The sequence below is a fragment of the Sinohyriopsis cumingii genome, chromosome 6 (genome assembly GCF_028554795.1).
Source record: "Sinohyriopsis cumingii isolate HCF-2022 chromosome 6, ASM2855479v2, whole genome shotgun sequence".
NCBI classification, from domain to species: Eukaryota; Metazoa; Mollusca; class Bivalvia; order Unionida; family Unionidae; genus Sinohyriopsis; species Sinohyriopsis cumingii.
In genome coordinates, this window is record NC_142966.1 from 85224656 (window position 1) to 85250432 (window position 25777).

General features: G+C 35.1%; 1 protein-coding gene across 5 annotated transcripts in view; it reads left to right on the top strand.

Annotated features, from left to right (window-relative positions):
• The window catches only part of LOC149797360 (scavenger receptor cysteine-rich domain superfamily protein-like), a 150496-nt gene that overhangs the window by 69136 nt on the left and 55583 nt on the right, over positions 1 to 25777 (top strand). For 4 of the 5 annotated variants that reach the window (XM_089962109.1, XM_089962106.1, XM_089962108.1 and 1 more), the window contains 6 exons: positions 4003 to 4162; positions 6272 to 6432; positions 8331 to 8490; positions 16658 to 16845; positions 21854 to 22028; positions 22912 to 23069. In XM_089962109.1, the coding sequence (XP_089818235.1) occupies positions 4003 to 4162; positions 6272 to 6432; positions 8331 to 8490; positions 16658 to 16845; positions 21854 to 22028; positions 22912 to 23069 (1002 nt within the window). The remainder of the gene's footprint in view (positions 1 to 4002; positions 4163 to 6271; positions 6433 to 8330; positions 8491 to 16657; positions 16846 to 21853; positions 22029 to 22911; positions 23070 to 25777) is intronic. The other variant, XM_089962107.1, reaches the window with a different exon arrangement.

Sequence of the window (25777 nt, forward strand, 5' to 3'; positions counted from 1 at the left end):
TCATCATCCTTGCAGGATGAAATAGTCATATTTCAGTACAGTTATCTTTTCCTATTACATTTGTGTCAACTAAAGTTGTAAAGAAAGGTACAAAATCCTTACAACAGTACACACATGTGATATCGTGAATTTAGCATTTTCGGAAGATAAAATGTGAAAAGGTTATAACAAAAGAACAATAAAAAAATGCAGAGAGTGGTCCAAAATAATGAAATATAGGCCGTTACGTAAAGGCAGTCGTGGAAGGTGTTTTGATGAACCGCGTTCCTCAAAAAAGAACCCCAAAACAAACAAAACAAACAAACAAACAAAAATTTAGAAGGCTTTATAACATCCAAGCAGTTTATTATCTTATATGTTATGGAATTATTGTATGACATTGAGAAAATATGACTTTATATAGTTTAAGCAGGGGATGATGATGGTGGGGCCCGTATAGATATAAATATATATTGGGAAAGGAATCTTACTATATTATGACGTTTAACTAAAGCAAAATCGTAGGATGATACTATTCTATTCTTTCTTTCAATCTCCCCGAATAAACGTTAGGATTTAAGAACTACCATATGAAAAAGGTTCCAATGGTTTTTTCTTTCAAATATGTTGTGCTAAATTCCAGAATTTGTTTTACGGTTAATTAATTACATGTTAATAGAATGGCTTACTCAAGAAAAAGGGATACTCTTAATATACCAAATTAGAAGAACTTGAACATTTACAGGATATCAGCTGAAAATGCAAATAATCAATAACTTTTCCAGTCCATTAAAGGTTTTAGATTTATAACCAGTTAAATCACATTGATTAGAAAACACACTATTTGTTGCTGCACTATCCCACCCATCATTACCTAACTGACGTCAAGGAACACGACATGAAAAAGTCACCTTTCTTCCCCTCATCTACGATATAAGAGAACTGTGGGAGACTAATTCAAAAGAACACGTCAATATCTGATGAAAAGAAAGAATGGAAGAGAGCGAATACCAATTTCAAAATTCATATTGTTATAATGACAAAGACCAGCGCTTGCGTTTACGTCATACTAGTAACCCCGAAATACTTTGGACAAAAGCAACTTATATATAGATATATATATATATATATATATATATATATATATATATATATATATATATATATATATATATATATGTGTGTGTGTGTGTGTGTGTGTGTGTGTGTGTGTTATTGTGCAGATCATTCAAAACGCATTCGTGAATAAATTTTGTTAGAACTATATTACGATTGAATTCTAAAACTAAGCTTAAGTTTTAAAATTTATATCAGTCAATACGGTTTCATGACCAGCGTGACTTTTACTATAGATGTATACTCCAATGCTTCGGGTCAGATAATCACTCAGGCATTGGCGGGTCGGCTACACAGGTGTTTCCTAGCAAAACCTAATACGCACCATTACCTCAACATGATTGCGGTTAAAGCAACAGTCTAAATATACACTATGTGAAGTATTTTCTTAAACCGTATGTAAAATGTAGATGTGTGTGTATCTGTAATGTGCGTATTTGTTTCCGCGTGTGTATGTCTTCTTGGAAGAGACTATCATTGACTACTGTTCACTAAATCCTAGTCCAAATATTGGGCAATAATCAATTTTGTTGTAACATACACATACTATATAGACTCACATCCTTTTCGAACTTCTTGTTTTTTTTTTCTGGAATCAGTCTACAAGTTAGAGGAAAAGTATTTTTTTTATATAAATAACATGATAACGAGCGTTACAAATGCCGATATAGCCCGATACCATAGAACCCCAATATGTTTCGCACACCAGACCAGGCACGCACCGTTGAATGACCGGTATCTTGGAGTAATACAAAATGACGAATTAGTGCAGAATGCTCTGGCAGTAACAAAATATTATCATTAGATTAATTGTTTTTAGTTCTGATGCCACCACCAACTTCATTGCATTTGTCACAAATATAACAACTAAATATGTACCGACTGTTTATTTAAGTGCGACTATTCGGTATAGTCATTATCAATGCTTATATGTGATGTGGTTGGTGGAGGAGGAGGTATGCTGTGAGATTGCGAAATCATATGATTGTGCTGTGTGCGTGTGTGTGCTTGTGCGTGTTGTTGTTGTTGTAGGGATTAACGCCATTTTTCAGCACACGATATGCTATTCATGGCGGTCAGTATTAATGGTGGAGGAAGAACCCTGGAAATCCCCAGAAAGAACCACCGACCCACGAAAAGCAACTGGCAAGCTTTTTCACATACCCAATGCGTGTGTGTGTGTGTGTGTGTGTGTGTGTGTGCATATATATATATATATATATATATATATATATATATATATAGAGAGAGAGAGAGAGAGAGAGAGAGATATTTGACCTGGGACTTGCGTCGTGTGCTAATGTGCGTGGTTGTTGTGAGTGAGCGAACGAGTGAGCGATCGATCGCGGAGTATGATTCCCGTGCGTCACATGTATGAAAACCACATCTCCGCGATACTAATAAAAGGCTACGGAATTACTACTCGAGGCTAGAGAGAGAGAGTCATACAACACCTCGAGCAGTGCGGAGATTTGTCTTTCACGCAAGTGAGAGACAAAGGGATTGAATACGTTAACATATTTCGGGAAAGTAATACTCTTCGAGTCTGGTTTTTTTATTGTACCTCATACCAACTGTCATAAATCCCACAATCGACAACAAGAGGACTTATTTCTTTGCGAGAGGATTGAGAGCTCACATATGGCGCCTACCTTATGCTATTATACTGTTTAGACGCAAACACTTCATCGGCCGACCGAGGTGCTGGATCTTCCGAAATACTCCCAATCAAAGGTGCAGAAACAGTGGCTGAATGGCAAATGGCTTCCACCACGTCTGGGAACATTTGTTGTAAACGTGAGAGACCGTCGGCGTCAGCGTTATTTTTGCCAGCTCTATACCTGATGGAAAAATTGTAATTTGCCAGAGCCGCAACCCATCTATGCCCTGTAGCATCCAGTTTTGCCGTCGAAAGGACGGATGCATGAAAGACAAATCTCCGCACTGTTCGAGGTGTTGTATGACTCTCTCTCTAGCCTCGAGTAGTAATTACCTAGCCTTTTATTAGTATCGCGGAGTGGTGGTTTCATACACGTGATGTACGGGAATCATGCACCGCGATCTATCGCTCACTCGTTCGCTCACTCACAACAGCCACGCACATTAGCACACGACGCAAGTCCCGGGTCACATATAGATAGATAGACAGCTAGATAGATAGATAGGGAGAGTGGGAGATACCTTTTTGGAATGTGGAATTGTTGTTCGTTTGAGTTTTATGTTTATTTTACATCAAGTTCATACATTTTATAATAAAGAAATTTTTATATCACTGAGCATATTTTTATTTTATGATGTATTAACGGAAGAGATACGATGTCTGGTAGGTGGAATTTGCTTGGTAATGCAATATATACCGATTTTTATTTATGCCATACAATAAATTAGAGAATTATACATGTTCGGAATATTTGTTTGCAAGCATTAGCAAGTAAATATGCAATAAAAAAACAATAATGCATTTAAACTCCCAATCTGTCTGCGTGGGTTCGAGTCCAAGGCTCGGCTAGCGTGGGTATGTGGGAAAGCCTGCCAGTAGCTTCTCGTGGGTCGGTGGTTCTTCCCTGGGTTTTCCAGGGTTCTTCCTCCACCAGTTATACTGGCCGCCATGTATAGCCTATCTTGTGCTGAAAAATGGCGTTAAACCCTAGAACAACAACAACAACAACAACAAACTCCCAATATTTATTTAGTTTACCAAAACGTTTATCTCGCATATGAACTTAACCCAGAAAAGAAAAGATAGTTAATGGAATTCAGAAACTTCACATGTACGCTTGGTAGTAACAATGTTTATTTCAACTGTACTTTGGTAATGTACTTTTCTCTCGGTAACCGTGGTAATATAGTTCAATTGTCGAACATGGAAAATTGTGCAGCACATCTGAAAAAATCTATATATTGCAGGATCTCTTAATGTCAGGTTAGTAGGAGGTGCTCATAACTCAGAAGGAATGCTCCAAGTACAGAACCGTGTAGATGGAAGATGGTTCAGAGTTTGTACTGACAAATGGACGGACATGGAAGCCACGTTAGTTTGTGAACTAATGTTTATGAACATAAAAAGGTATGTAATTACAGATAACATCTTCTTGCCTGAGTTCTTTAAACTGTAGAATGATTCGACGTCGTTTGGCGATCTGCGATGTTACTATATTCTATTCATATCAGTCAATATATATATATATATATATATATATATATATATATATATATATATATATATATATATATATATATATGATAATACTACTCACATTAGCAATACAATACAAATACTTTTATATTATAAATTATCCGTAGATGTTTGTTTAAATATGCAAAACACGAAAACCTTAAATAACAGTAGTGACTTATTTATCACACATCCATATACACGTTGGGCGACCAAAATTGGCTGTTATATGTTAAGTCAAATTTTAGGGAGGAAAATTTCCGTTTTGTTTTCTTTCTGGAGTCGTTATCGAGACCGCAGCTACACCTAATATGACTCTTAAAACTGATCTACGAATAACACTATGGTATGTCCAAATAAGCAGCATAAGTATGAAAGCGGATCATTATTCATTCTGGTTAGACTATTTTTTATTGTGTTGAAAACATCGTGTGCCTAGGTAAATTATCGATTTAATTAAAAAGATTCTTCGTGGAACAAATGCGATTCTCTGCCATTGCGCTCTATGACAAACCGCTTTTTCGGAGTCGGCAAAATCACGCAGAAAAAAATATATAATTGAGCAAAAATGACTGCCTAAATTTTTGTATAGGTTCAAATACAATAATTGAATCTTACTGGTTGTTCTCTTTTGGGGTGATGGTAGTGGCTACTTTTTAATAATTCAGAGATATTTTGTACACTACGAGCCGGACGAATTTGTCTTTGTTAATATGTTTTTTTGAGTTTGAAGCGAACCCTATTGGGACAAATGAGCAATGAAAGAGGCTTGGCAATTTCACTTTTTTCAAATAAATTCGTTCAGGCATGCGCATCAATCTATTTGTGTTTTAAATCACTGGACTCATGTTGGCTAGAAGACATATCATTTTGTAGAACATACCCATCGTTGTAGTTTACATTAATTTAAAAGGACCCATACTTTAAGGGTACTTTGACGAAGTGCTACTAAAAGAGTATGACACATGGTGAATAAAATCGTCTAGATACTGTTTTAGCCTCAGATGTGTCTGAAATCTAATTTGCAAGTTACTAATACACAACTCATATGCTAAAAGTCTTAAGGAAAATATATTTATATCACCGAATTAAGACAATGTCTGACTAGCAAATTATTGTAACCACGAATGCAAGGGCATCTACACAGGTTTGATGTGGACTTACATTCTCAAGGTATATTTGCTGACAAAAATTATTCTTGATGTAATAATACAAACATGAAGATAGACAACGGCCAAATTCAAATAAAGTAGGATTTAATAAGATAAACAAATGAAAGTGAAATAAGGTAGGGTTGCTTTAAAACAGAATATAAACTAAGAAAGGGCGAGAAACGTTAAAGATGTTGATAAAAAGCTAACACAATAGCGAAGACAGGTTGAGAAATGTTTGCTTTTTCGAAAGGTTTGTCTTATACAATTTGCAATCTATTATGACAACTCACGTAATTTTAAGATTCTTTTAGTTCTGTCCATCTTCTTTTATCATTGTCTAAGAGTCGAAAATTTAATTATTAAACAATGTTTTAAATAGTTATATTGTAATTTCATTACATTACCTACATTCTTTAGGTGAAATTGTGCGTATGCACAGTGTCTACATTGCATACGCACACACACACGCAAATACACATGTATACTATAAACTTCATTGCATTGTTCCTCCCTGAGCTGAATATGGATCCCTTTTCTATTCGTATGTAACACTTGATTTATTGTGCGATTCATAATTTAGAAGTTTTGGCAACCCCGTTCATTTAAACGTACATCTAGTCATATATAAACATAATCAAAGATTTATACGTTCACACATGCATATATACACGCACGCATACATGCATTTGTATATAAATACACACGTACGCACGTACGTACGTAGGTGCATAATACATACATACATACATACATACATACATAGTCTCAATATTCATTTGAAACATATTTAGAGCGTAATCCGCACTGGGTAAACTAGAGAGTCATACATATTAGTTCGTTTTTACAGACAGGTATACGGCAGAGTAATCAGGAACACCGCTTTTAACCAGATGCCTGGTTCATATGTTTTCCTGTCGGCTCATTGCAATGGCAGATCCCCTTTTTGTGTATTTGAAGTCAACAACACAGAGATATGTCCCTTCACTGATATAGCAGTAGAGTGTTCACGTATGTATCGTGTGTTTTGTATAACTTTGATCAAACTGAAATACATTTTTAACAGTTTATCCTTCTCATAGTTTAAATAACTCCCTTGCCCCATAAATTAACAATACAGCTTAAAACGTGTATAGCTTATGAGCTACTATCAAATTACAAATAGAATGACAGTGACGATTTTGCAACTCACTTTGGACATCCATTTATCTGATCTGAAGTGTAAATAATAATTCAAATGAAGCTGGAATTCATAAGTATCCTATTTTGGGGAATCCATACATTAATATAAAATTGTAGAAATCCCAGTTTTGTACATTTTTTTAAGAGTAATGAAAACAATCCAATATCCTCATACACAAAGCATATTAAGATTATGTCCCACGACATTTTAATCGTTCTTTATTTCTAGGTAGTATGAATTAGTGTAGAATATGGTTCATTGGTCCTACCCACTGGAGTTGGTTCCAACTCAACACACTGGTTTTACATTTTGCATGAAGTTTGTGGGTCTTAATAAGACTTTTGGCGTTGCAAGTTCTATCTATAATCATGAACTTTGAGACTGGGTGTATCCTCCTAAATACTACATCTGCATTGCAAATAGAGACATCTGTTACCTATATTTTACGCTTAGTGTCTGTCATGAAATTTGGTGTTTAAAATACAATTGTTGGACCTTAGCATATGTTCCTGTCATGAAAAGTTAAAGTTCGATACATGTTAATCAGTAATAAAGTATTGCAAGAGAAAAAGGTCACCTTGACCTACATGTTATATTTAACATAAGTATTTATATTTAGCTCATAACCACATAGATTCATCGATATTGTATGCATACCAGATAAATTAGGAAATCTTTTCCGATCGGTACAGTTAGTGTTCGCGCGGCGTGTGTGTGTGTGTGTGTGGTGTGTGTGTGTGATTATTAACGTAGCTTTACAAATATTTCAGTCATATCTCTACGATGCCTGCAGTGTTGTAGTTTATAGTGATATCTAGCACTGGGGCATCATGACGCAGACATGTAGCATGATGTCCACACAGTCACATTATCCTGACACCGGGCATTCGAGTCCTAACACTAACCTCTTGATCCTGAGCGCCAAGCGAGGCAGCATTTAGTACCATTGTTTGTAAGTCTTTGGTATGACTCAGCCTGGGATGGAGCCCACGACCTCCCGCATCCTAGGCGGACGCTTTAACCACTAACCTACGGGAGCGGTCTTGGTGCAATTAAGAACAATAATGCAAAGGTTTCTTCCTTGGTAACCCTTACATGTTAATGAATATACAATTTGTATATTGTTATTTTATTTTAAGCAAATAACTGTCAATGGTACATATAAATGTGTAGAGAATTAATGAGTGAAATACATGATTCATGCCGAAAAGCCGTCCTCGCCTAACCCGCATGACAAGTTATACCCCACATAACCCACAGATGCATGGTTGCATTTTTGTTTAGGGGTTTGGTAGAGGCAAAAACACCCACATGACGCGGGTGATACAGTTTTAGGGGTTAGAGTTTCATTCGTCTGTCAATGTCCACATAGGGTAGAGAATGAGTTCAAAGAGTCCGTTTCCGTTCCGCTATAGTCGCAATTAATGTGAAAACGAAAATCCCCAAGATACAAGATGCAAGCAGGGGAATCGGACTGGGAGACTGAGCACAACTGATAAAATAAATCATTAGAATGACTGTTATTAGTTAATATATGTGTCTGAGTTTGAGTAAAATAAAAGTTTACAAACAAACCTTTTGGAATCTGGTAAGTTCAGATTAAGTAAGGTTAGCTTTCCGACCAGAACTGGCTTTGACCACGCTCAAGTCAATGAATATTTTAGAAATTAATTTAATGCGAATGGAAATGCTGGTCAATAAAGTTTTCTTTTTCTTATCTTTCAAGACGTTGAAGACAATTCAGAAACTTACGTACGCTTAGTAGATGGCCAAGTCGAGTACGAAGGCAGAGTAGAGATTAAATTTAACAATACGTGGCACACACTCTGCGACGATTACTGGGATATTAATGATGCTAAGGTCATTTGTCGTTCACTTGGATATTGGTAAGTTATTTGATGTTTTGATGTCGATATGTCATGCTATTTTAAGCGTCACTGACTCCATTACAGATTGTCACGTAGATACAAATACGCATTAGTATGTGTGAGTATTTGGGTGTGTTTATGTGTGTTTCTGTGTCTCTTACGCCTCCAATCCCAACAAAGTCTATGCTCGGAAAATTACTAAGATAAACAAACATACATATACCAAAGGTCGAACGTTTGCAACAATAAGACATAAAAGCAAAAGATATGCACAAAGGACAAACGACGCAATTAGTAAATAAGAAAACGTATTGCTACGGTTATGTTGGTACATGTCTAAATATAGACCTGAAATATAAGGACATTTTGCACGGTACTTATATTGCAGGAGGAAGTGCCCGCACTTATAGCACTATATTTACAAAAGTAGTAAAGCAACATGACAGGTGCACCCCAAGACCATAAAATGTAGCTGTATCACACGATCCAAATTAAAGTCTTAATTTGGTGTGTTTGGATGGATAAATTATATTTCTTACTGAGTGAGACCGTTCATAGTTATAAGCAATATAACCCTTTTCCTTTTCATCGGTTTCATTGTCCATTCACCTATCAATCCATTGTGCATTCGTGTACTTTCGTTGTTTTAATGATAGAGAAGTCAGCATAAGTCTCGACACGAGATATTTCACCTTTTATTTCAGGATTCATTATTGTCCTGATATTGTTTTAATTTTATCCAGATACACCGTATTAGATGATCGCTTTGCTTACTATTTCATCGTTACTGTTTAAATTCGTGATAGCATATGCTAATATTTTAGCATGTTTGAAACCCGTTTGACAATATATTTAGTCATTACGCATCTTTTAAACAACTCCGATTACTGCTTTTCTTAATTTTGCAATAAACAAAATTCATCTTCCGAAATATTTATATCAGCCAGTTTCCTTCCTGCCCTTAGACATTTGAAAAGTTTATAGACTCTTTTATATTACTTTGTATACCTGTATTGTGTTTAATTTCCTTTATTAACTATTTTAATCGCTTTATCGTTATGAAGACATGGTTTTATTTTAAGTGATGACATGTATTTCACTGATCTAACCGTATATATGATATCTTTAGTCATACTCAGGTACCTTTCCTATCATGTATTCTATTGTAAACTCACTAAAAGAAATAAAGTGATTAGCTTTCCAACTTCTTTAATAGCAATTGTTGATAATATTTAAATGGTAACACTCAGGAGCTTTTTAAGAGACAGATGTAGGCAACATTTTAAAGAGAGCTTATTTTGCATGACAAATTGTGTTGATAACTTTTTTTTTAGCCAACATCGTATTATTTGATACGAAGTTTCTTTGCGCTATATTCACAGTTTTGTCACTTATAAGAATATGAGTATGATTGTCAACATACTAAGTGACTTGTCATCGTCCGATTTCATAGATATTTGAATCAATTATTGAATGTGATCTTAAAGAGACCACATAACCCTCTTTACATTCATTTTGTAAGAGCAAAATGAAATGCTCAGTGGTAAACACATGAAATTGTTTTAGTGTTACTCGACATCTAATACGTTATTGGACTATAAGAGTTAGCCAAAGGGTGCGATGTCAAATGGATTCTAAAATATTGCTTTGGGTTGTATGTATATGAGATTGTGTCGCCTCCTTAGGAGGAGGGTACTCTAGGTTATCATGTGTTGCTGACCTCTGCTTAACTGTTGGCAAATCCAATATCTTCAACACTAGGACTATGCTATTGATGAGTTTTTGAGGTCACAATATTGATGGATAAATTTTGAAGCATTTGATTTAGGTCAGATGAGTTTGACGCGATAAAAAGGTACACCATTACAGGTCATTTAATATATTGTGCAGATTTACATTTAAATAATCGCTGATATTGTGATTCTTGCATTGTTTAATGTTCTTTGCACACACTTAAATGTTGCTGCTTCTTTAAATACTCCGATTCTAATTTTTTAAGTTTCTGTAAATGTTTCCAATATGGTCTTCCATGTTTGACTATGCATGCGTCTCTTTGATCTTCTAAAGCAACCATGTCAGATTCTTTCTAATTAATATTTTCTCTTGACAAAAATCCAACGTGACCAAATCTTAGTTCCAAGACGTTTTACAATAAAAAGTTAAATGATTCAAGATAACAAACTTATTCTGGGTAAATGCAAGAAGTATTTCAACAGTATCCGCGGTAGAGGTCATCTCATAATATAAAAGAACTGCTGCAGTGATTAGCAATCCAACAAATATGATGAATGGAAAAAAACCATCACCAACATATCAACCAATGCACATTTCGTTCTATTCAACGTTTCTTTTGGCACTACCATTTGCAATTGCGTTTTTTAAATATAATGTTAATGTTGTTATTTTAGTATGTTTATAACTTTGTGTCCATTAAAACAATACATTTTACTCTATTTGTAAATTATACTACGAGATTTAGTTTGAAGAGAATACTTTGCACTCACTGATCATCTATATTTCTGTCTTTTAGCCTTTCTCTAAATAAAATAAATGTGTACCCCAGGAGAAAGTAATTAAACGAAATGCAGACAGAGTAGAACCTAGAGATAATGACAAATGTACAGGGAAGTATTTAATTCTGCTTGATATTATGTGGTGCTATATGAGTCCACATTTATAACAGTCACATCATCTTCGATGACATATTTTGGAGATGATAGCTGAAGGAGTAGACTCGTATCTCCTCCCTATATAGTACAAAGCCTTTTAAATAAAAAAAACTAACTTAACATATACTTCAAAATTGACCTTGCCACGACATTTGTAAACAAATATTTAATAAATTAAGATTATATAAACTGAGACATCACAAGTGCTAAATTATTTCGTTCTCAATTTTAAACAATCCTTATGTCAGAGGTCCAGATGATGCCATGATTACATTATATCGTCACTGATATAATTTCACATTTTACTAGACGTATCGAAGGTCATAAGCTCTGGGAGAGATTGGAGTAAACCCACATTTCTTTTTAGTAAAATACGTTTCTTCCTAATACATGCCCGATCATAATACTGAAGGAGTACTACTGCTACCTGGCAAATGCAGCCGTCCAAGAGTGAAACAATTTGTTAGCTAAAAAGCTAAATTATAGTTGCCCACCTAGGTGAAAGTTAGCGTGATATGCCGTGGCTACCGGGATAAGTTACAAATCCCATTATATCACTACCGGAGCGGACCCCAAGACCTTTATATGCATGTAATTGCGGATAGGTGGAGACTGTGTATGTGTATTATGATATCTTATGTATTAAAATAACTGCTTTCTTCTTCAAAAACGTTACCAGATCATTAAACCCTAGGACCATATTTACGAGATGGAGGGATAGGCATATAGCAAACTCAGGAGAGACCATATCCAGTGTATCAAAATATGTGATACAGCGTCTAGATGACCCAACTAGTAGACACCATATGTCAGAGAGTTGCTTCCAATGAGAGACTTTTTCTTCATGGAAATCAGGCGCCATTGGAAGTTTAATAACGACTCGGGACCTTTTGGCACATCGAATGAAACCTTCTTGCACTGCATGAAAGATCTTGAATAATGAAGCTGGAGAAGTGTACTCGTATTTCATTCTCCGCATGGATAATAACAGTTAGGGAACCTTTTCACTCATATGCAGTTCTTGTCGCGACTGCCCTAACTTCGTGATTTGATATGTTAACCAATGTCATTGATTGTGGTTGGGAACATTTCTGATATGTGGAACGAATAACCCATTTAATCCAGGACGAAAGTGTCTGTATTGATATATCCTCGGTTTCCCTCTGTGTTGGCAATAAGAGGCGTTATGTCTCTCAATGCTCCAGCTCGGTCTCCCTTAAATACCACTTCAGAACAAACTAATTTGTTATTAAAGTATAATTACCCATGAATGGTAGAGTAGGTACAATGAAATGAAAGCAGGTTTCCTCTTGAATGATATTGACCCATGTTCCAATCGGACATGTATTCGCTGATTTTGTCTTTTCTTCAGCTACTGAATTAGGAAGAAAGATTAAAATAAGAGACTCACCTATGAACCTATTTTGCTATTGGGTTTGATCCAATATTTCCAGTTTGAGATAAATATTCCGAATGAGGTTTGCTTTTTGTGTTAACTTTGGAACTTCAGGTGTTAGAGGAGAAGTGTATGTATTTGACGATTCCAATCTATGGAAAGAATATCGATTACCCAGACTATTTGTATCAGACTGATTGTATCGAGGACTGATGTAAAAAAGGCTGGTTTTTTATACATTATTCCATCTTATCGCCAACAGATTCATCCTAGATCGATCACGTTTGGCACCTATTGAGTAAACATCGAAGGATTAATATATCCATATGTTTGTACTAGTTTTCTTTCTCGGAACATTGAGGCAGACAATACGTTAACCAGTTTATGATGTGTTCAATGTGGACTTGGACTTGTCGTTAAAATCAGCACGTTTTGAAAATCACAAACGAGAACACAAAGGTCTGAGGAATTGTTCCCGCCTTGCATTTTGATATAAATCATCACAGTGGAGTTGTGAGAGAGATTGAGAATTACATTATCATAGAGATTCTCCAGCCACCAATGAAAATCTTTGGATACAATTTTCTCATCGAGAATATTGATATGTCAATTATTCTAAGGGGGCTACACTCTCCTGGCATAACCAGATCATATGAGATTTGCTCCCCCGGTTCAGTACTGATGGTGGATGTCCGAGGATGTACCTTTAGAGGTATGATCGACATGAGACCAGCGCATTTTTCAGACCGTTTTTTGGTGGTAAGAGTTTAACCAATGGCCAAAGGTTCGGCCTCCATTTGGACCACATACTCGTTGTAATTGGAGCTGGAGAAGGCGACATAGGACTAAAACGTATAATGTCGCATTAAACAAAAGCAAAAGGTAAATACAATCACAAATGGAGGGTTTTGCACCTGGCAAGGAAAGTAAAATGGTACTAATTCAATTTTCTTTGATGAAAACTTAACCGTGTATTATTCTTATCCATGATTGACAAGGTGTAATTGTTGAGTCACATACAAAAATAATAAAGCTAATGCCATTACAACCTACCCCATATCTGGGACAGTCTGTTAGCATCGCTCACCATTCCATCTAGTCATGTTCCAGTTAGTTGGGATTGCATTGTTTTGCTGATGAAGTCATTAGTGTGAGGACGAAAGCTTCACGTTAGGTTTCTCTGTAATGTTTGTGTGTGTGATTAAACAATTTAAGCATCGTGAAAGATGGATAATTCAATCTTTGGTACAGGGAAGACAGTTTCTGTTATAATTGAATGATGCGTTCCAGACCTAGATGACCATAATCTTGAAACGGTGGAAATGTTCTTTTTCACAAGACGTCTGAGAATAAGAAGGATTGTAACAACTGATAACAAATATTTTTCGGAGATATAACTAGCCTGCTAATTAGTAATCTATTAGTTTTGTAGTCAAATCCCATTTTTTGCTGGAAGCCGTATGGGTGGGAACTTCAGGTCACGCCTCTTGCAAGTCTATGCTGACTGTGTAGTCTCACCCAATGTATAGAACTTATAACCCATTGTTGCATTCGAAGAGTAGATTGGATGCGCTTCGGTGATATCCAAATCCATAAGCCGTGTTTGTAGCTGAAGGAACTCTGGGCAAATCAGGAGGTGCTCTGAAAGTAATATGCTGTCTCCCAGAACCCACTTGTCGGGTCTACATGTCATCATAGTATTTCTGCACAATTTAAGAGCTTAAGATTGAAGTCTTCTTTCAGAATATGAGAGAACACCGGGGTGAGACTTCGTGAAAGTGGTGCCAGTTGAGAGTAGGAGGTCTCGTGAAGAGAACACTGGCTAATTTCGTCTTTCCTTTGTCCCCCTTTTCCACTTTAGTTCGAAGACCTGTGGTATGTGACGCTTGTAAATTCAGTATTGATGTTTTATAGGTGCTGCTGATCTAGGTATGTCTTGCAATCTTTGTTTACTGCTTTGCAAATCCCTCTACTGCACATGAGACTGTGACGGATACATAGATGGTATCCTTTTCGGTTTTTTGTGTTAATTCCTTCAACCTGAACATTAAAGTGGATGATTAAAGCTGAGGGCGTAGATTGACCAAGAAAAAGATAAAGCGCATTGCATTTCGTCCCAGCAGTTGCCGCTATGGCTTTAACATGACGGGTTTCTCTGTTTAAGAAGTAGGTCATTCTATAAACAGGCTCCAGCGCATGTGCGTTGAGATTCAGGGTGGGATGAGGAGGGTGGAAGGGTATAAGCTGTGTTCCGCCTCTTGAAAAAAGCTATATATTTTGTGTCAAATTATGAGTATCATAATGGAAAAACGGGCATGTAGGGCTTGCAGATCGTCAACTAATTTACGAGGAAAGGTGTTACAAAATAAAAGAGTCGGTATACGTTAGCAATTGTAATTGGTTATGTAATCAGCTCAAATTCTTACTAACGCTATCAGATTGTGGAGTTAGCTGCAAGTAGGTTCCTCATTATTCGATGATCAGCTGATGTCGGAACAGTAGATTATGCAGGTCTTGGAGAGCAATGATGAGGACAGATCTCCGATATGGGATGGGCGAAAACGTCTTCAGTCCACCCCTGTAATACCGCGTCTGCACGCATTATAGTAAGATATAATATTGATAAAGAAACTTAAAAACCAGTTGTATTCGTATTTGGAATAAGGTACTAAAGCCGGTGTTTATTGTTCTACCTGCAAAGTAGTTGGATAAGACTGTCGAGGATAGCGGATCACTACATTTGCAGCATGACATGATATAGATCCCGTTAACTCCATGCTGTCACTAAATAATGGCCCTGTTTGAGTGTGAGCGATTATACAGCTCATGGATGCTGAAGTACCAAAGTGGGAACCGTGCTGTGGAAGTATCTATAGGAAATATACGGGTCAGACCTATCCATGTGACTGCCTATCTAAACCTTGCGTTATCAGCAGAGCTTGCCATGCAGCACTATCCGACTTATATGGCTTAGTTTGTTCGCGAAGGAACGTGCCGGCTTTTACTGGTATGGCATTGTTCAGTCCCTGAGGTTGGGGCTAGGTACATGCTATTGATTCACGTAGCTGGATCTTAATTCCAATATGCTATTTGGTAATGTATAATGTCATTGCCCTCTATATCCCTCCACAGGAACTTATATGTTTCGACACTTTGTGTTCAAGCTGAAAATGATTTTATCCTCTAAAGCATGGTTTTAATGCGCCTCCCTCTTCGTATCCTTAGAACTGCCGCCCGTTGATTTATGTCCACAATATGTATGCCTAACATGTATTTAAATAATGACAAGCCAATAACTATATCTGTAGTAGGGTTGTCAATATGTTTTCGCCCATAATCTAAATTTGTAGCACAAAATATTGCAGACGATATATGCAGGTGTAGTGCGATATGTGTCCTGCGTTGTGAACTTAGCGGAGACCGTGCAGAGTTCCACACTATGTCTGGTGGCAAGAGTAATAGAGATGAGGCGGATGTTGCAGTTCCTCTGACAGAAAATTGTTTGTCGAGCACATTGTCATATTTATAATTTAAATAATTGTCGATCATATGGATATTGGTTCATGAATCAGGTATCGAGGGTATTAATCATATCCCTTATACCTTCATTCCCAACATCACATACATACTCAATTTTCAGAACAAGCAATTATATACATAAACGTTTCAGCAATAGGAACAATAATTACTTAAATAAATCTAATATTTTAAAATACCGAATCAACTACATATGACAAATATTGAATAGAAAATCTAATATAAATAGTGCTATATTTTCTGTTTGCCTGAATATAACACTCATGGGGAGATTCGAAATGTGTGTTGTTACCTTTGTTGTTACGATTGTGAACTACTGAAATAAAAGTAAAATAGCAATCGTACCCATCTTTTAAGACCACATATACTTTGTTATTGTCTGTAGGAAGTGGTTTAACCCATTTGAATATGTTCTTCTAGAAAAGGCAAGCGATTATTTTGCGATTCTTTCGAGTATTGTTTTAGATAATTTTGTGAATGTCCTAGCATAATGCTTAAAATGCGTATTGTAGTTGTTAAATATGACGTTAACTGTATTTATACAGATGATTAATGTAATCTGTAATGAAATTAATTTTAACAGGTCGACATCACCTACAGTCTACAGCAATGCGTGGTTTGGACAGGGGTTAGAGCCGTCTTCGAACATATATCCCCAGTGCAACAGTTATGAACCATCTATTTTCGATTGTACAACAAACTATTTCTGGGGACAGCGTTCCTGTGCACATTCAGACGATGCTGGTGTACTATGTACTTCTGTAGCTCTTGGTAAGTCTCGTTTGTGCAATTTTTCATAAATTATTTCCAGACACAACTACCGTATAAAGGTATCTCCTCAGTGCGCAAACTAATGAAATGATACCTGCTAAAAAGCAGTAGTTGATAAATTGGAGATAACTATATCGCTCGTTTTTAACTGTTTTGCAATCTGGCAAGGATACAAGAATCTTAAAAATAAACTTTGATATACATGTCCCAGAGGTATCCTACAGGTTTTTATTTTACCAAAGGAGGACTTTAAGGTGTATTGAAATTAATTAAAAGTTAAAATCCAGTCAGACTGTGAATGTCAGACTGTGAATATATTTTCAAACATTAATTTGAAACTGTTACACGTACAAGAAAAGGGCGCAAAACTACATTTAGAAAAATGACAGCATTTCTCAGAAGGATGATATAGATATTGAATGAGTTTGACGTTGCAAATTTACACTTTGCCTTCGAAGGTAAATCTGCATTCGTATGAGATGAAGCACTAGAAATAAAAAGCAGCACGCAAAAGGTATAAAAAACATTGAGTTTTGAAATAAAATGCATATCAAGAACATGACATATAAGCAAATTATCTTGCTAAAGAATATTACAGATATGTACACTACTTTGCTACAGAAAATAGAATAAAGGAAGATGCATGATACCAAATGGAGTAAAAATGTGCTTTTTAGATCAGCACGGATTAATATCCAACTGGATCATATGTAAAACTGATAGGGCGACCTCGGTATATATAGTGTGGTGGAGGTATACTACATTACTTTACGGAAGAAATAGAAAGCCATAATATTTATCGTCATTACGATAATTTTAACTCATGTCAAAAGGGCGAACACTAGACAGAATGTTTCAAATTGCAAGGAACCAAATAAATGTTGATGTAATAATTAACACACCTTTCAAATCTGATTCATGGAAGACGTATCATTTACTTTACAATGTATGTACTTTTCCTGGAGAAAATATGTACAGTGTTTACTTCATTGGATAATTACAAACCTCACTTAAGAATAATTACCACAACATTGCCCAAATCATCTCAATGAAAGAATTTCGTTTACAGTACTGGGACAAATGAAATAAAATATACATTTCACAGCGTGTAAGCAGCAATATTGATGTTAAACATGCATTATTTCTAACGTTTAATTTGATATTACATAGTAATTGGAATTAAATTAAAGAATCTAATGATGTAATCAATATTTGGGATACACATAACTGTAAAATTTAGCTCATGCAGCGAAGTAAAACTTGGTACTGGAATTAGAGAAACTAGTAGAGATGGAACTGTTTTGTGAAACCAATTACGTGTAAACATGACGCAACAGAAATTCATGATTGACTAAAGTAAATAAGGGTTAGTGGATTGCATAATATAAATTATATTCATTTTATTTGTTATGTCTATATCATGACCTTACCTAGTATCAGTCATACACAGAGAGAATATATTGTTTTGTAAAATCATACATTCGCTTTTATCGGGCCCTAACGAGTAGAGCAGGGCGATATCATTGTTGGACTCTAGCGCTAAAGTAATATACCATAATTCATGCTTGATTATGCCTCCAGAGGTGGAATTTAAATAGCTAATTCAAAGTAATATATTAATTTGTCATGATCTGTAAATTCAGTTTAATAAAAGACAAAATGGCTTAACTAACCTTAACCAGGTAGGTTATTAAATACTTTTAGCGAGTCACAAATTAACTATACTGTAACTCAACTCCTCCCATGCAGGCCTTCAAATAGTTTGACAATTTCACTAATTATTTTGATTTTACAGTGATGATTATTTACTGTCAAGAGATCTATTTAGCTTTTATATGCTTCTGTAGTTACTGATATTAATTGTATAAGGGTACAATACCATTATTTCGCTTTTTTGACGTTGCATATAGTAAAAGGACACTACCCGTTAAGATTGTGTTTTGTTGATATTCTAACGATGATATATGTCTGTTTACTGATATCCCTGTGCACAACCTCCTGAAATGCAGTTTCTACAAGGAATATCCACTTCATACTTCCTTTCTTCCGCCACCCCATCTTTATTTCCATCTCATTTTGCTCAGTTATATTTGAATGAGTATCGTCATTGGCAAACGTTTCTGATTTTCTAAGACAGAAGAACATTAAATTTCAAGATCGTCAGCTATCAGACACAAATGTAATACATTGATATTGCTTCAAGCCATATCGCAAATAATACAGTAGGTCAGTATGATCACAAAATAATCCTATATTTTAGGAGCTTGTTAATAACAACCACTGTTGTACATTTCAATAGAGTACGAATTGTCTCGTTATTGCAATTAATTGATAGAAAAACGTTCATTATTAGTTATAATGGGTCACAAATTTGTTGAATTATTAAAACATAATGCTCCCAATAGAAGATCATCAGCCTCATCTTAGTGGTGGGAAGAAAGGTTAACAGTACATTAAAGTAAACTATGAAAGCATGGATTTTCAGCTGATAAAAATATGTACACTTAAACGCTCAAATGAGACACATTGTACGTTATGGTATTTACAGACATAAACAAGATCATCTAATATTCTAGTAATATTATAATAAGGAACGTTATTGTTAGGGATTAAGATGTTATGAACAGTTTGGAAATTAAAATTTTCATGTGCGGAAATGGATAAATCATTGAACAAATGTATGACAGAGAACAAGCATTTATTAAACGTTTCTAATTCAATCTAAAAATGAATATTATTTTCCAGCAATGAAGAATATTTGTCGAATTTATGAAAAGTATAATTAATTATTGGCACGCTATTATTCCGCCTGTATTTAGGATGCTCCCTAAACCTTTCAGCCATTCATAACATATTCTCTGTAGAGGCTCCTCTAGTTTAGTAGTCTCTCACCAGCAACACCTTTGCCTGATCCAAAACGATAGTACTATATGCCATGTTTAGATAGTTGCATAGCGTCGATGTAACCCTGAACAACCAAAACAAGCACAATAGCATAAAATGGCAGGACAATACAAAATCTAGTAGTGCAGGTACCAAGTTACATACCAGTGAGTTAAAGCTAGTCATAGTACGCTCTGCATCGAACACTAATATATGGTCAAAATCTCTTTTATTGCGTTCTTAGTAATTCTTATTAATATCTTCACTGTGTTATGATATACTCCCATAAAGTATTTCATGAACATTTGGATGCAAATAGCTGCACAGCAATATTTAGTGTTTTTAGAAAATCATACAACATACAGACTAGACTGACAAGGCAATACTTAATCCACCAACACATTCTGATCGCCAATTAAGTATTGGAGGATTCCATATGCCTTGCTAAAATGTTTCTAAAATAATTCGACGCTGTCTAAATCTTGTAATGTATGCCTGTTTTTCTTTAATCTGTTTGCCCTTATGTAACTGTTTCCTACAATGAGGCAGAAGAATATATATATATATATATATATATATATATATATATATATATATATATATATATATATATATATATATATATATATATGTATTAAGCATAGCTTAGTTAATATGATAAGATTTTAAATGAGACGAATGTCCAGTTTCTCAACAGTTTTGGACGCTATCATAGAGGATTACATAGGATAAATAAAAAACAGTAAAATATGACCTGCCACATTCAGACGTCTGATGTTGTTCGTAAACTATTGTTACTTTTGGAAACAATCGCATACTCTTTTCATCCAAATGAATCTATTTGTTTTTCCTCCATCACATGTTTAACCTTTTACAACATTTGCTATAGACAGTGCAATGGCTAATATTTTCACACCTATGACAATGACTGGGAAAGTCAGCAGAAGTTTCATATACATACTGCCACATGACCCATTAATTATCCTTTCTGTATGTATGAATTATCAAACTGTAGCTGTATGTTTTCTCCATTACAATTGCTCCTGTGCTCTTTCGCATATTCTCTATACAATCTATGCCTTATCGCTATTCAATAAACATATGCCGTGACCACCAACTAAATGAAAAAGCATAATTTTAAATGGGAATTCATCATAACGACCTCGCATCTAATACATACCATTGAACGCATAAAAGAAATAATCATCGGTATCAAATAATGTAAAGTGACTGCAAGATATGCTATGTTTTGAATTTACGCTCGTATAAGGCACATCAAATATACCTTGACACTTTGGCTTAATATCGTTCGTTCCTCTTCATTACATCCGCTGCATTGTTGTATAAACAAATAAGTCCATCCTATTTATGCACTTTGGTATGACTACAGCATCCTCAACCGATCCGACTACAATGAAGAGGGAAATGTATTTTCTTGTTTGTCCTCCATTTTCAAAAGACTGTTGCCAGTTAGGTGACGTATTCTTGAAAAACTATACGACGTGATAATAATTTAAAATTGATTTCCAATAAGACGTTTAGATACACACTATCGTTATATATCGTCGTAATATTTCCATATATATCTATTATTAGCTATAACTTCAGATTATGATAGACTGTTTCATGTTCCTGTCTTTGTCAACTGATTAATGTGACAAACAGTTAACGAGCATTTAGATAACTGTTTATACAAATTTTGCACGCTGAATGTATCAGAGCTAGAATAATCTTTCTTAAATGTCAATTTGAGTTCAAACAGACATTTATAACCATTCATACATCCCAAATGGGCTTATTCTGCCATATTCTCATGACACTTTATATAGTGTCTCTCTGGTTATACGATTTAAGGGAACATTAAGCTTTACTGCATGGCGAGGTTAGGTTGCAATGTATTTAATGTGTGCAATATGTTGTTAAGTTTATGATAGTCACAAATATGTATACATTAATTAAATCAAGAGTTTGAACGCATGTGTCATCAGTATATGTTGTGTCTTTGTGTACTTGCAAACGGTGTCATCGATATAGTAGATACACATTTAATGTAGTAAAATGGACAATGATACTAATACAATATTTTCTCTGATTCACAGTTGGTCATGAACGTAACTTTTTTCAGGTAGAGACAAGGTGCGTCTCGCTTATGGACCAAGTCCGTGGAAGGGAAAGTTAGAGGTGTTCTACAACAACCAATGGGGAGGAGTCTGTATGAAAAACTGGACCCAGTTTAATACTGATGTTGTCTGCCGAATGATGATGCACCAGTACGTCAGCGTGCACGAAATAGCAAACCAGTAAATTCCATCCTATAGGAAGCCTAATTACCCATTATCCGTGATTAATATTTGTATCCAGCCGTGTTTGATAATAAAAATTATTGAGAGTCATGCGACAAAATGAGGAGCATTCCACATCATATACGTCTCAGTGTTAAAGATTTATTAATCCGATTATTTTAAACGAATGCTTTGAAACTTACATTAATTCAAAGGTACTTTAAAATCAAATTTTATTTACTTTTTAAAAACTAGTAATGGTCTGGTGTAATCAGGGTAACGCAGCAGAATATGTGTCTTAATGAAGATTTTATCATGAAGATCAGCCAGATTTAAGCTCATGAACAAATTGATAGGTAGCATTGTATGACAATCTGATTTACGCTAGGACCAAAACACTATTTTACCATAACTATACTACAGCTAGATGTATCTATAGACTACTGTATTCAAGAAAAATAATCCTTCTAGAACAAATAAGAAATTACCATGGGTACGTTTACGCACATAAACACACACGCATACATTCTCTCTCTCTCTCTCATACACACAATGATGGTCATTTGTTTTTCGTATTAAAACAAGCATTTGGTAGAAATGTGTGGCAACGGAGGACACATTTTCAGACATCTACATATAGCACTATATGATCCTAATCTGCTAAATCGCAAATATAAAACGTCAATTACCAAATATTTCCAGAAACATGCTACGTTGTGATCATTAGAATATACTAGGGAGTATATGCTTTAGTAGGTTTTCGTAGCCACATTCAAACACATACACACACATACATACATACATAAATATATATATATATATATATATATATATATATATATATATATATATATATATATATATATATATATATATATATATATATATATCCTCTTTGCAGCACAGTGAGTCCATCTTACTATGTCTTCAACGGCACAAGTACAACCATTAGTATTGGAGATCTCCAATGTCTTGGTAACGAAACCGACATTGGACAGTGTAAGGCTTTCCTGGAGAAAAGCAATTGTACAGACGAAGTTGTCGGACTCGATTGTTCGGGTATGTTTAGATACGAAATATATACCACGATGATTTTATATATAGAGAGCTAGTTAGATATATAGATAGATAAATAAATAGACGGACAGACGGACAGATAGATAGATAGATAGACAGACAGAAAGAAAGAAAGATAGATAGATAGATAGATAGATAGATAGATAGATAGATAGATATGGATAGTTAGACATCGTGTGGTTCATCTGTGTAAGGACTATACATTATGTACTCACAGCAAATGAAATACCGACAAAGCACGTATGTTTTTGCAAGCAAAAGGCAAACACAGTCAGTAATGCAGTTGATCAGCTTCCATGCTTGCCTATAATATAGGTAGAGGCGCGTATAATGACATAATAATTATACCACTCTGTGGCGGATATATTTAATTAGCTAATGTAAGCTCTATTACCAAACATTCTAGCCGTTGCCCACGATCAGGTTTCATTACTTTCTCTTGATATGTTTGTATATTTAATTTGCAAACGTATTCGAATTAATGGTTACCGCGTAATGCAATTCGCACCGTAGATGTCGTTGTAATAAATGTATGAAATAACTCTTGTTCCTAAGTTTCACTATTTGCACACTAGGCATCCAACAAAAACGGTTGAATGACCTTTCTATTGAAGGGACTATAAGAAAGCTTTAACATCAGTAGAAGTATAATACAAGTTTTATAACGCAAGTTGAATAACGCAATCACGGACTCACCAAGTATGCTATTAATCAATGTACTTGTTTGTGAAAATACATGTTGGAACCTCAAACTAACATTTGACACAAACGGTTCTTTAAAGTCATCTTTAAAATTATATCATAGCAGTGAGAAAGGTTACCTTCTTTAAAATTAATGTTGTTTTTGGATTCTGAAAGTTTTGACAGAAACACGTAAATGTGCATTTTAAATAAAAAATGTATTACAACCTAAACAGTATGCAGCACATCTTCGTTACCTACACATGTAAATCTGTCATTAAAAGCATCATGCAACCTCAGATACCAGAGATTGTAAACAAGTATTCCAAATGTACAACACAATTGTACAAAAGGTTTATATATATCACAATCTTTTTTATGGATTCAACTGGTCTAAAGCATATGCCATCACTAATCTTTTTCATTTCACATGGAGGTCGGCCAATGTGGGTATGTTTAAAAGCTTGCCAATAGCTTTCCGTGGGTCGGTGGTTCTTACTGGGGTTTTCCTTGTTTCATCCTATATCAGTAATATCGCTTCGATGAGCTTATCTTTCTCTGATAAATGACATTAAACAAAGCAGCAACAGCAAAACACCATCGTTTTGTTGCTACTGAAAATGATTTAAATCAAACATCACGACAGTTGATTGACACTTATAGTCGGGATAAGGTAGGTCATATATATAAATAATCCATTAAAATATTGTCAAAAGCAATTGTGTTACTGAAAAGGTGACCGTACTCTCAAAACCTGTGATTGGACCAGGTTAACACCATCTCTATGTCCACTATGGTTCTTATGCAAGAGATGTTTTGGATAAATGTATACACCTCATAGAATTAATTCTTTAACAATATCAACGGCATTCCATTCCATTATAGCTTTACTAATGTAAAATTCGTTGAATGCAAAGTGTACAATCTCACAATTCGTCAAATGTAAGCTGTATGCATTTCACACCAGCAAATATACATACTTTATCAGTAACAAAATAGATATAGTACTGGTTTTGCTATCCATAACATAAATATTTCTATTGTGCTACGAAAATACATACATCCAGTAGGAAAGTTGAAAAAGGGCCCTTTTTAATCCTACGTATGTGTTATAAACTAAAAATATCATGCCCAAAACAAAATTGAATCAATGCTAACTAGTATTTTATATTTTTATAAACATTCGGTGTTCCATTATAAGCATTGAAAGTGTATTGCGCTTGATGCATACAAGGTTATCTTGTTTGCCTTATTTACTATTTTTGTTCATTCAGTTACGGCCAAGGTGTTCCACTAGGAAACATGTTCACCTTAGTGAATACACTTTATAAAAATATCTCTTATAGGTAGTATATGGCAATATTGTAATATTCATTAAATTACAATCTGGCGGAATAACGCTAATAAATGTCTTATGCCTAGAGAAAGCCAGTTCTCCTACAATTTAATTTCATAAAAGCATAATATACGCATTGGCTGGTATTTAATATTAGACCAGACCTTGGGACGTATGCATGGTTATAAATGGCTGTTTGATTGGCTCATATCTCTAGTGTAGCAGCAAAATGTCATTCCACCATTCAGAAAGTTATACCAGACGGAATAGTCACAACTTAAAACACGCATTGTTCCACTTTCATGGCTTTTCGGCATATGTCATCCGCTTTGTTTGTTTTATTTTCGTCATTTGCTTTTCCTGATTCCAACATGTGATTGCTTCGAGGACAATTCCAACATCTTTGCACTGAAACAAATAGTTCCGCAAATCAACCAAGCATGTTGTAGCTGTGTTGTTTATGGGTATTGAACGCCTATTACCATGCTTGTTGGATAGGAAAACTGTAATGTCATACTTCAGTAATCAATCCAGGTAATATGCTTATAATGATTCAAATATAAGGCGGCCTTATATGTGGCATCTTTAAACACGGCTTTGACAATAATACAACACATTTACGTTTTGTTCATAAAATTAAGGTGTATCACAAATGTGTTGTCTATTTCATTTT